Source organism: Dunckerocampus dactyliophorus, chromosome 13 (genome assembly GCF_027744805.1).
Source record: "Dunckerocampus dactyliophorus isolate RoL2022-P2 chromosome 13, RoL_Ddac_1.1, whole genome shotgun sequence".
Taxonomy (NCBI): Eukaryota; Metazoa; Chordata; class Actinopteri; order Syngnathiformes; family Syngnathidae; genus Dunckerocampus; species Dunckerocampus dactyliophorus.
The window spans coordinates 6,170,961-6,183,207 of record NC_072831.1 but is presented as its reverse complement, the minus strand read 5'-3'; the positions used below and the strand labels follow the sequence as shown (position 1 = coordinate 6,183,207).

Here is a 12,247-nt window from a genome sequence, read left to right as displayed (position 1 = left end):
AGCAACACACGATAACCCGCACAGAAAGCTTTGTAGATCTTCCAGACTCTGCACTTCCTGCAGTGTTTCCTGCCTCCCGCCCAACTGTGTAAATTACCTCACCCCTGCCCTCCACCAGGTACACCTCCCGCCGAGCACACTCCGCCATGATTGGTCACACTCCCAAGCGCTTCCGGACTTCCGGACAGCTGCTGAACCCCTTTTGTCCGATTGCTTACACAAAATAAACACAGTTGGGACACTGATAAATTGTTCTGGCTCTTCAACACGACCAGGTAACGTTTGAAAGGCGTCGGACTTCAGCAAACAGTTTGGTGGATGGTCCAGCTTCGTATTGGCTCATGTTCACAAAACAGTCCCGTGTGAAGTGGCGTTCAACCACCTCTGCCCGATGCGTGCCTCTTTAGGCACACCCGAACAAATATTTCCTGGGCTGACAGAACATCAGAGCGAAGCAGAGCGGGGGGAGGGCAGGCCTACAGCGTTTGCCTGGGCATGCCCATATAACGAAGGACTCCGTGTTAAAAAAAACTGTAAAAACAGCGTGCAGAGCCGTCCGAAACTGCTTTCAGGTCTCACTTCCAAATGCGCAAACCTCATTATCTGACGCATTGGCATCGTTTAACACAAGAATAAAATAGTGTAACAACATTTACAGGTCAGAAAGGAGGAAAAGCATAGTGGGTCCCCTTTAAATCAACATGTACATGCAGCATGTGGACATACAACACTACATACAGACCATTATGCTAATTAGCTGTTTTCTCTCGTGTTTATCTGAGCAGATCCTTTAATATGCCCAAGGATACTGGAGCCACCTGGCAGTTTCTGTACGTGTAATGTTATGATTTCCTACTGTCTGTGAACGTGATCTGATGCGTGACACTGTGTGCAGTGAGGACCGTTTGAAAGATGTTGTTTTGGCGTGGTTGTAGCTCTCTTGTTTTTGCAAGAAAGAGATTGGTGATCGACCACCTGCATGTCATCCTTACGTCCGGGTAGACGTTACAATACGGCCTTTTGTCTTTAACGATGGTCGCGACAGTCTAGCGATGGAGGTGAAGTGCGGCCAATATTTAGCACGTGTGTTCTAGAGCTGCGTTGTAGCGAGTTCTCAAGCAAATCCCATATTTACGGCCCCAAATCCTGTTTTAAACTCATTTATGGGAGCGCGTTCGTAACCACGACGTAACGAGGAACCACAAATACCACTTGTATTTGATGGAAATGTTGAACTCTTTTTCGACATGATGTGCAAGTGCCATACAAGTTGTCCGAGGTTTATTTACGTGCCTTTCCTAAATCATGTGAATGGTCGGGACACGGATCGGGACATCCCTTTGTGTACTGTCGTGTAAACTGTTTTTTTTCCCCACACCTTAGTGTGCAAAAAAAGTCAACTAATTGAGTTGAAAGAGCCGTCTAACCAGGTGACAGATTGCCTCATTCAGTCGGATGTGACGCAGCTTGTAGCGATCACAAATCTGTTGAGACGCGCCGCTCTTCCCCACTGCAGGTGGACCCGGAACACAAATCCAAATGGGCTGGAAAGAGAACGAGATTCAAGATGGACTAATTGTTGCTACTTAGGCAGAAGGAATAACATAAAAGCAGCTTACATATACAATACAGTCATCCCTCGCCACTTTGCACTCCGAATTGTACTTATTTTTGGCTTAAGTTAAGCATTGTCAAGCATATGAATGTCTAAATGAACTACAGTACAAATGTAAGGCATTCAGAAGATGCATTCTTGTTATTGTATTCTTACTGTAATGTTTGGTGAGACACACAAGCACCAGTCTTGATCACCGGAAGCCACAGGCTTTTATTGCAGGATTTGCATTATCACACAACAGGCGCAGTAATCCCTAATGAAAACACCCCTAACAAAAACACACGTGGCCGTAACCCAAATTCAACTCTGAACCCCCGATGTCCCTGCTCGTCCGCGCCATAGGAATACATTCACAGCAACACACAAGATTGTCTGTCTTATTTTCTGTTACGTCTGCTATATCGGGTGCGAGTATACAGTAAAGGCGATATCGAGGTGTTATTTTATGTCTGGGGGTTCTAATAATGTTAAAAACCATATTTCCAAGGTGGCAAACAGGTTTTCTATGCTCTATGGAAATATTCCAATTAAAAATAAGGACTACTTAACCAATTAACCGCTTGCTTGCTTGGTATCAAATCAATACCGTACTTTGCATGATGACCTGCCTCTAATTAAAAGGGGCCTTAATCATTTCTGGCCTGCGATGGATCGCATTTCCTTGTCACAGTGACACAAGAGAAAGAGCCTTTTTTCTTCTTTTTTTTTTACCAAGCAGCAAGCTGTGCTGCTAATCAAAGTTTGAACTTTGTACTCCTCTCCCAGACTGCACTTTAGAAAAGTGGCACACAGAAATGCTGGTTTCATCATTTTCAAACAACAACTGGGAGGACAAAGGATGGGTTACAGCAAGCTGCACCTGTTCATGCTGCTGAGCAGTTACACCTTTGCTCGTAAGTAATCAGTGTGTTCCCACAGGGTACGCACATGCAGGCGTCTTCAACAAGGTAAACAAGGCTTCCTGGTAGATTTGGGATGTTTTGGTCTCACGAGTATCCTTTTAATCCCCCGTAAAGTCCGAACACGGGCAGAAATGAATTACAAAATTGGGGGAAAAAAGGTTTTTACATTCATATACTGTATAAATACACATTTTATTTGTTTAATTTCATGTTTTAATTGGAATATATATTTTACATATCATATCTTTTAAAAGTATGTATTTTTAAAATGCATTTCATTGTAATTATGTTTTATTTAAAAATCTATTCACAATTAATTGTTAATATGATGAACGTTTTTCATACAATGTATGTGTATTAGATGTGAATATGAAATGTCTCCATATAGCAAATAACACAGCATGTCAGCATGAATAGATCTCAACAGGTGTGAACGGTCACCAGTAAGTGAATTCATGTCCATGCGCTGTGTTGTTTTCCTCTTCAGAGCAAGTCATCCAGGAGAACACGTCGACCTGTTTAAGTAAGTTGATGTCAACGCATCTGCTTCCAAACATCCTGATCAACAATGTCAACGTCAACACATGTGCTGGAAGAAGCAGATGTTTACGTTTCTTAATTGTGCGCATTTGGAGACAACTTGGCAGTTGTGAGAGAAATCAGCAATGTTTCTGCTAAACTAATAAACGCCTGAGCGACTATAGAGAGAAACCGGCAGCTGTAGTGAACTTTGTGCTGTTTATTTTGTGTACGACAACACATATTGTCCAAAGGTTAGCTGCTCATCATGACTGATGACATCTGAATACAGTGTTCCCTCACTCCATCGCGGTTCTCCTTATTTTTTTTAAGTGCAAGTTTCGTGCTTTTTTTTTTTTTTTACAGCCCTGATACAGGCCGAGCCTGGCCCATTCCATTCCATTCCATTTTCCTCCGCTTATCCGGGTCCGGGTCGCGGGGGCAGCAGTCTCAGTAGGGAAGCCCAGACTTCCCGGTCCCCGACCACCTCCTCCAGCTCCACCGGGAGGACACCGAGGCGTTCCCAGGCCAGCTGTGAGACATAATCCCTCCAGCGTGTCCTAGGTCTTCCCCGGGGCCTTCTCCCGGCTGGGCATGCCCAAAACACCTCACCAGGGAGGCGTCCGGGAGGCATCCGGACTAGATGCCCGAGCCACCTCAGCTGGCTCCTCTCGATGTGAAGGAGCAGCGGCTCTACTCTGAGCTCCTCTCGGATAACCGAGCTCCTCACCCTGTCTCTTAGGGTGAGTCCCGCTACCCTACGAAGAAAACTCATTTCAGCCGCTTGTATCCGCGATCTCGTTCTTTCGGTCATGACCCAAAGCTCATGACCATAGGTGAGGGTGGGAACATAGATCGATCGGTAAATTGAGAGCTTTGCCTTCCGGCTCAACTCTCTCTTCACCACGACGGTCCGGTACAGCGACCGCATTACTGCAGACGCTGCGCCGATCCGCCTATCGACCTCACGCTCCAACCTTCCCTCACTCGTGAACAAGACCCCGAGATACTTGCACTCCTCCACCTGGGGCAGGACCTCATTCCCAACCCGGAGGGAGCAATCCACCCTTTTCCGACTGAGAACCATGGCCTCGGATTTGGAGGTGCTGAGTCTCATCCCAGAAGCTTCACACTCAGATGCAAACCGTCCCAGTAAACGCTGCAGGTCACAGCTCGATGAGGCCATCAGGACCACATCGTCTGCAAATAGCAGAGATGAGATCCTAGTGCCCCCGAACTGGACTCCCTCGACACCTTGGCTGCGCCTAGAAATTCTGTCCATGAAAATTATGAACAGAATCGGTGACAAAGGGCAGCCTTGGCGGAGGCCAACGTTCACCGGAAACAGGCTTGACTTACTACTGGCAATGCGAACCAGGCTCCTGCTCCGGTTGTACAAGGACTGAATGGCACGTAGTAGCGCGCCACCAATCCCATACTCCCGGAGCACCCCCCACAGGACACCGCGAGGGACACGGTCGAATGCCTTTTCCAGGTCCACAAAGCACATGTAGACCGGTTGGGCAAACTCCCAAGTACCCTCCAGGACCCTTGCAAGGGTGTAGAGCTGGTCCAGTGTTCCGCGACCAGGACGAAAACCACATTGCACCTCCTGTAGCCGAGGTTCGATTAACGGTCGTACCCTTCTCTCCAGCACCCTGGAATAGACTTTCCCAGGGAGGCTGAGGAGTGTGATCCCCCTATAGTTGGAACACACCCTCCGGTCACCCTTCTTGAAAAGGGGGACCACCACCCCAGTCTGCCAATCCAGAGGTACTGTTCCCGACTTCCACGCAATGTTGAAGAGACGTGTCAGCCAAGACAGTCCCGCAACATCCAAAGCCTTGAGGAATTCAGGGCGAAACTCGTCCACCCCCGGAGCTTTGCCACTGGGGAGCATTTTGACTACCCCAGATACCTCAGCCACGGTGATGGAACTGTCCGCGTTCGTATCCTCAGTCTCTGCTTCCTCTAGGGAAGGTATGTCAGTGGGATTGAGAAGGGCCTCAAAGTATTCCTTCCACCGCCCAACTATATCCTCAGTCGAGGTCAGCAGGCTCCCGTCCCCACTGTAAACAGTGTGGACCGGGCACTGCTTCCCCTTTCTGAGGCGCCGGACGGTTTGCCAGAACCTCTTCGAGGCCGACCGAAAGTCGTGTTCCATGGCCTCACCGAACTCCTCCCACACCCGAGTTTTTGCCTCGATCACCGCCGAAGCCGCGTGCCGCTTGGCCTGCCGGTACCCGTCAGCTGCTTCAGGAGTCCCACAAGCCATCCATGCTCGATAGGACTCCTTCTTCAGCTTGACGGCAGCCCTGACCTCTGGTGTCCACCATCGGGTTCGGGGCTTGCCGCCACGACTGGCACCGACCACCTTGCGGCCGCAGCTCCGATCGGCTGCCTCAGCAATGGAGGCACGGAATAGAGCCCATTCGGACTCGATATCCTCGTCCTCCCCCGGGATGCAGGAGAAGCTCTGCCGGAGGTGAGAGCTGAAGACTCGACGACAGGAGACTCTGCCAAACGTTCCCAGCACACCCTCACTACACGTTTGGGTCTCCCGGGTCTGTCCGGCATCCTCCCCCGCCATCTAATCCAACTCATCACCAGGTGGTGATCAGTTGACAGCTCAGCCCCTCTCTTTACCCGTGTGTCCAAAACATGCGGACGCAGGTCTGATGATACGACTACAAAGTCGATCATAGACCTGCGGCCTAGGGTGTCCTGGTGCCATGTGCACTTATGGACATCCTTATGCTGGAACATGGTGTTTGTGATGGACAAACTGTGGTTCGCACAGAAGTCCAACAACATCACACCGCACGGGTTCAGATCGGGGAGGCCGTTCCTCCCAATCACGCCCCTCCAGGTCACACTGTCATTGCCCACATGGGCGTTGAAGTCTCCCAGCAAAACGACAGAGTCACCAGTTGGGGTGCTCTCCAGCACCCCTCTGATGAACTCCAGGAAGGCTGGGTACTCTGAACTGCCGTTTGGCGCGTACGCACAAACGACAGTCAGGACCCTTTCCCCAACCCGAAGGCGTAGGGAAATGACCCTCTCGTTTACCGGGGATGACTCCAACACAGAGGCACCGAGCCGGGGGGCTATTAATAAGCCCACACCAGCTCGCCGCCTCTCCCCTGCAGCAACTCCAGAGTAGAACAAGGTCCAACCCCTCTCGAGGAGTTTGGATCCAGAACCCAAACTGTGGGTCGAGGTGAGTCCGACTATATCTAGTCGGAATGTCTCAACCTCTCTCACAAGTTCGGGCTCCTTCCCCGCCAGAGAAGTGACGTTCCATGTCCCAAGAACCAGATTTGGCCGCCGAAGACCAGGTCGCCTAGGTGCCCGCCCTCGACCGCCACCCAAAACGCAATGCACCGGACCCTTATGCTTGCCCCCGCAGGTGGTGGGTCTACGGGGGGGCCTTTAAGGAGAATTACACTGTGGGAAGTCGCGCGTTCGCGCTCTCGCTTCTGAGCCGCCCATGCGTCCTGATTGGCTGTCTACCATTGTCAATCAATCTCCTTCGTGCCATCTCCTATTGTGTTCATCACCATAGGCAGAGACGCCGCATCGATTGCTGATCAAAATCACATTGTTTTTGATGCCCAACTGTTTCCCAAGTATATTAGTGCGTGTGTGAATGTATAAACGAGACGAATTAACGTACATTTCTTTGTAGAAAGCCGCTTTATGAAAGTAAGTACAATGACTTGTATTCATTTACAGTGCGGGCTTGACCATGCAATATGGCGACGATGTTGACGTATCCCAGCAGTAGACAAACACACTCGATGCGGCGCCTATCAATGACTATGGACACCGTACATCAACATCGCCGCCATATTGGATGTGTCAAGGCAGCCCTGTAAATGAATACAAGTAAATGTACTCAAAACGTGTGTGTCTTCTGAATGCCGTATATTTCATTTTGGTTATTTTTGCCATTTCTATGCTTCAAAATTCTTAATTTAGGAAAAAAAATACTTACAATCTGCTTAAATATCCATATTTTTTGTAATAATATTCAACCATGAAAAGCATGATTTATTATTTTATGTATTTTTTAAAATCCGCGATAGAGTGAAGCCATGAAATTCGAAGCGCAACGCGGCGAGCGATTGCTGTACAGGCAGTATCATTTCAAGCAATGTTAGCATAAAAGGATTTGACTTTCAAACTTTTAAGGTCCAAACACATTGGAATGTGTTGTTTATATGTTGAAGTATTTGTTATTGATCTAATCAAGTCATAACCTGTCACTGCAGTGGCCTCCAGATTTAAGGCCAGTAAGAAATATGTGTACCAGTACACCACTGAGAGCAGGAATGGTGTCGTGGGCACTGCCAACCTGAGGAACGGCCCAAAAGTGACTTGTAAGGTACGTATCTAAGTGGCTCCGCTGGATTGCGCAACGCTCCTATTTTAGTTTTGTCTTACTTTGACACTTTCTCTGTGCTTTACGTTTAGGTAGAGATTGAAATCCCTCAGACTTGTAGATACGTCATGCACACTACGGAGTGTACTCTCAGTGAGGTGTCGGCCATGGATCCTCAGGGCCAGCCCGTGTACAAGCAGGCACCTGGCTCTACAGCCTTCCGGGCAGCTATGGCGAAGTGAGTAAAAGAAAACCGCCGATTGATGATTGTTGTCGTCCTGTGGTTACTGTGAAAAGCAAGTAATTATTAAGTATTCGTTTAAATTATTTCGGAGCTAAAGGTGTGCGGCTGGATGACAAGAGTTCACCTGGGCGTGTTGGTTCTACAGCTGAATGAACAGAGGTGTTTCTGGGGAGTGTTGAAAAAAAGTTGCGTCCATACTGTGGCGGATTAGTCAATTGTTGCATCCAGACGGGCAGGAATCACTGAGTAAAAACAATGTAAAACACAAGCACACTTGCATGTGGTGCTGTGAACAAACACGAGGGCGGAACCACGTGACACACTAAACTATAGAAGAAGAAAGAACACATGCACGTAAGTCCGTCGTCTTCCGCTTTTGAAGACTTATGAGAAGTGTAATTACTTCTGTGAGTTTTATGGAGTATAAGACAACAAAATATGAGGAAAATGTCGAAATATTCACATATTATGTTGGTTTGTCATCACATGACGGTGACGAGGTGACAATGAGTTGGTGACGTCATCGTTTTTGTATGGCCTGTATACACGGCAACGACAAGCCGGCGTTCCCAGATTTTTCCTCTCTGGAAGCCGTTTTAAAAAAATACAGTTTCAGGGCACCCAGAACGCCGTTCCCATGTGGATGAGAGGCTGAAACGATAAAGTACTTGAAAACGTTTCCATGTGGATAGCCTCTTAGTCTCTTTGTCCCTGTGGGGAGAGGCGGGCCGCTACGCAGTAGCGAGTGCACGACTTGCTAGCTGTGTGTGTCGTGTGCTACAGGATCGAATACTTTCTTTGTGCCTGTTGTGTATAAAACACCATCTGATGCCAATTTCAGCCCGTTATTGATAACGTTTGTGACAAATACAATGAAATACATAATACGAAACGGTGGAACTTCCGTTGTGCACCAAACGCGTTTTGTTGCATCCAAAACATATACTTTGAACAAAGTCGGACAAAATGTTACACCTCATTAAACGTAACCAGAGTACTCCACACGCCTTGCTAACAGTGAATCAAGGAAGTGTCAATGCAAATAAGCTGCATTAAGACACAATGTCAACTGTGAGTATTTCCGCGTTATTTATTTTATCGAGGAAAAGGCTTCTTGAGACGTCATCTGTACTTCTGTGAAGAAGGTGTCGGACGTTTCGCTCCTCATCCAAAGAGCTTCGTCAGCGAACTAATAAGTGCTGGTAGCTTAGGCCTTAAATACAGTAAGAGTGGGCGGAATTGGTGTGCCAGCACCCTCCTACTATTGGTTCCTTACACTAAGCCTGGGCGGAGTAGTGGTATAATCCTCTCCTGCTATTAACACCTCCGATAAAAGGGAAGTGTCGCTCCCTGAATTGGGTATGAACGACTCTGATACAATGATGGGTTCTGTTACAGAACCCATCATTGAATCGGAATGGTGGTTTGAGGTTTAATTTGGACCCTGTGTTCAGCAGGTTACTGAGACCGAAACCCACAGCTCTTAGTCTTGCAAATGAGGTAGAGCCAGGGCCGAGCCAGAACAATAGATGCTAACGAGCCAGTATCAGAGTCGTTCATACCCAATTCAGGGAGCGACACTTCCCTTTTATCGGAGGTGTTAATAGCAGGATAGAATTATACCACTACTCCGCCCAGGCTTAGTGTAAGGAACCTATAGTAGGAGGGTGTTGGCACACCAATTCCGCCCACTCTTACTGTATTTAAGGCCTAAGCTACCAGCACTTATTAGTTCGCTGACGAAGCTCTTTGGATGAGGAGCGAAACGTCCGACACCTTCTTCACAGAAGTACAGATGACGTCTCAAGAAGCCTTTTCCTCGATGGACAACTCCTGTACGACTGAGAGCCTACACAGACGTTATTTATTTTAGTATTTTGAGAATATTCAGATTCACATCAAAAGAGACTGAGAGTCCATTTTATTTTCATTGGGTTGTTTTTCTGTTTTTGTTTATTTTATTGTTATTTGTTAAATTTATTTTAAAAGCTTTTGACATTCCAGGTACAATGTTAAATACTCTTGAGAAATTTGTTTTGGTGTACTTTCATTATTATGCCATATATTAACATTAGAGTAATGAAAACATGGTGTGAAAATCATGATGACAATAATATCATTTAACGGCAATAATTTGTAGGACAATTCTCATCCAGGAAAATGTGTTATTGTGACAGGCCTATGCGTACGCATGGAATTGTGTCAGGTCCCGGACTACATCTTCCAATCCTGCCAACGGAGAAGAAGCGTCTATTCTGCTGTTTTACTGCTTTGTGCGAGATGTCATTAATTATTTCGTTTTTGGATTTAGTTTCTATTATGAATTGTGTCAGTTACTATTAAGAACGTACACGGAGCGGTCGCATTAAGGCAGTGCAATTGTGCCACCTCTTCCAATTGTGCCAAAGGAGGGCAAGCGTACTGTGCCCAGGCGTGGATCAGTGCAATGACGCTAGCCAAATTTTAGGTGTGATATGATTTTTATACATACACACGCACAGTGCAGAATAGTGTAAAGCAGTTTAAATTATGTTAGTAGATTGCAATATATCGACTTTTTTTTTTTTGCATTATACTTTGTAATGATATCATCTCGTCTCCTCCAGTCTTGTGTATCGTCTCGTCTCGTGACCTGAGTGTCTCGTGACTAATATTAACTAATTGTTACCAAACCAGGAACCCTCTGAAGTTCTCAGTGGAACAAATCACCAGCGTTCAGCTGTATCCTGAGCCAAGAGAACCAGTGAACATCCTCAACGTAAAGAGAGGAATCATCTCTGCTCTCATAGTTCCAGCCATGGATGATGAAAAGAGCAGCCTCCTGGTTTGTACTGCCTCACAAGACACTCCATCATTTTTATTCTGTAAATAACGTATAAGTTCTAAACATTTCTTCCACCAGTTGATGTTTATCTTAATAGACAAAAGGTGCTTTTCTTATATATATCTATATTATTTCTTCTTCTGTCAGAGTACAGTGCATGGCCAGTGTTTTACCAACTTAAGGGTCAACACAAGGAAGAACATTGCAGTCAGGGTGACCCTTTCGAGAGATCTATCACAGTGTGACCAGTTCTACAGCAGACAACTAACAAATAGTCCACTTGCGATGCTTCAAAAGCTGGTAAGACAACAATGGATCCAATATCAACATACAATACAATACAATAAGTCAAGTACACATATGTCAAGTGAACATTTCACATGTGACAAAATGTTGGGATCAGCACCTACATTTTCAACTAGCATAATTATAAAATGATGAATAAGGATGGCTTATAATGTGGTCGATTTTTGACTTTCAATACCATTGTCCGATTATTATTATTATTCATAATTTTGCTTGCCCACACCTCCATTTATCCAACACTGACCTTTTCTCTATGTGTTGCGCCCACTTTGTACCTTTTGTACAATGTAGAATCCGTACGAAAACGGTAATGTAACAAAAATCACAGCTTCCCATCCCTTCCTCTCTCCTCCTTCCATCGCTGCACAAGCAAGTGTGCGCCATTTATGGCGTCCGTGTGCATAAGCACGTGCACCCACCTGTGACCACGCTCCTCTACACAAATTACACTATGAATTTCTAGTACCATGGACAAATTGACAGACGTAATGATGGATATCTTTCATATTTAACAGAAACTATTTTATCAACAGGATACCGGAAATACATGTTAGATATTATTAAACCTTTAGATTCAGTCTAATAACTAAATTTTCAGCCTAACAGCTTATAGAAGGCCTTCTTATCACACACACACACACACTCACACAGCACAACTACAGTTGTGCAACACTCACAGACAACCCACGGAAAAGTATTGAGTGAAGCTAGTAAACAGACACGATACACTCCTGATCCAAATTTTAAGACCAGTTGAAAAGCTGCAAGAATTTACATTTTGCACCGTTGAAATGTCATGAGCCGGAGGATTCAATTGGCTGTCCATCAAGACACAGGACAATCCTCGGTGCAAATGAAGGTTGTTACTGGTGCCGAGTGCAGTCCAATAACCATCAGTTGGTATCTGCGAGAGAAGGGGTTGAAGAACAAAAAATGTCATCAAAGGCCTCATCTCCTTCAAAACCACAAAACTGCCCCTTTGGAATTTGCATGAGCCTCAAACATTGGACTTTGAAAGGTGGAAGAAAGTTTTGTTCTCTTATGAGAAAAATGACGGTTCTGATGGCTTCCACTGTTACTGGCATGACAAGGAGATCCCACCTGAGATGTTTTCCAAACGGCACATCATGATCCTTCAATGGAACAATGGAGCTTCAGGTGGCTTTGTGGAGATGTTGCAGGGGGCATCCCTCATGACTGAGGGCCCTCGTCTGTATGGTAATGACTGGCTTTTTCAACAGAACAACGCTGCACTTCTCAATGGCCGCCTGACAAAGGACTTCTCCAGAGGAATAACCTCACTCTTTTGGACCATCCTGTGTGTTGCCCTGATCTAAATCCAGTTGAGAACAATTGGGGATGGATGGCAAGGGAAGCTTACAAAAATGGACATCAGTTCCAGACAGTGGATGCCCTCCGTGACGCCATCTTCACCACCTGGAGCAACATT

At 46.3% G+C, this 12,247-nt stretch overlaps 1 protein-coding gene across 2 annotated transcripts in view; it reads left to right on the top strand.

Annotated features, from left to right (window-relative positions):
* The first annotated feature begins 2,393 nt into the window (after positions 1 to 2,393).
* The window catches only part of apoba (apolipoprotein Ba), a 35,838-nt gene continuing 25,984 nt past the window's right edge, over positions 2,394 to 12,247 (top strand). For both annotated transcript variants that reach the window (XM_054795476.1, XM_054795472.1), the window contains exons 1-6: positions 2,394 to 2,511; positions 3,008 to 3,043; positions 7,314 to 7,426; positions 7,516 to 7,661; positions 10,344 to 10,491; positions 10,639 to 10,791. In XM_054795476.1, coding sequence (XP_054651451.1) covers positions 2,457 to 2,511; positions 3,008 to 3,043; positions 7,314 to 7,426; positions 7,516 to 7,661; positions 10,344 to 10,491; positions 10,639 to 10,791 — 651 coding nt within the window. In that variant the 5' untranslated portion in view covers positions 2,394 to 2,456. The remainder of the gene's footprint in view (positions 2,512 to 3,007; positions 3,044 to 7,313; positions 7,427 to 7,515; positions 7,662 to 10,343; positions 10,492 to 10,638; positions 10,792 to 12,247) is intronic.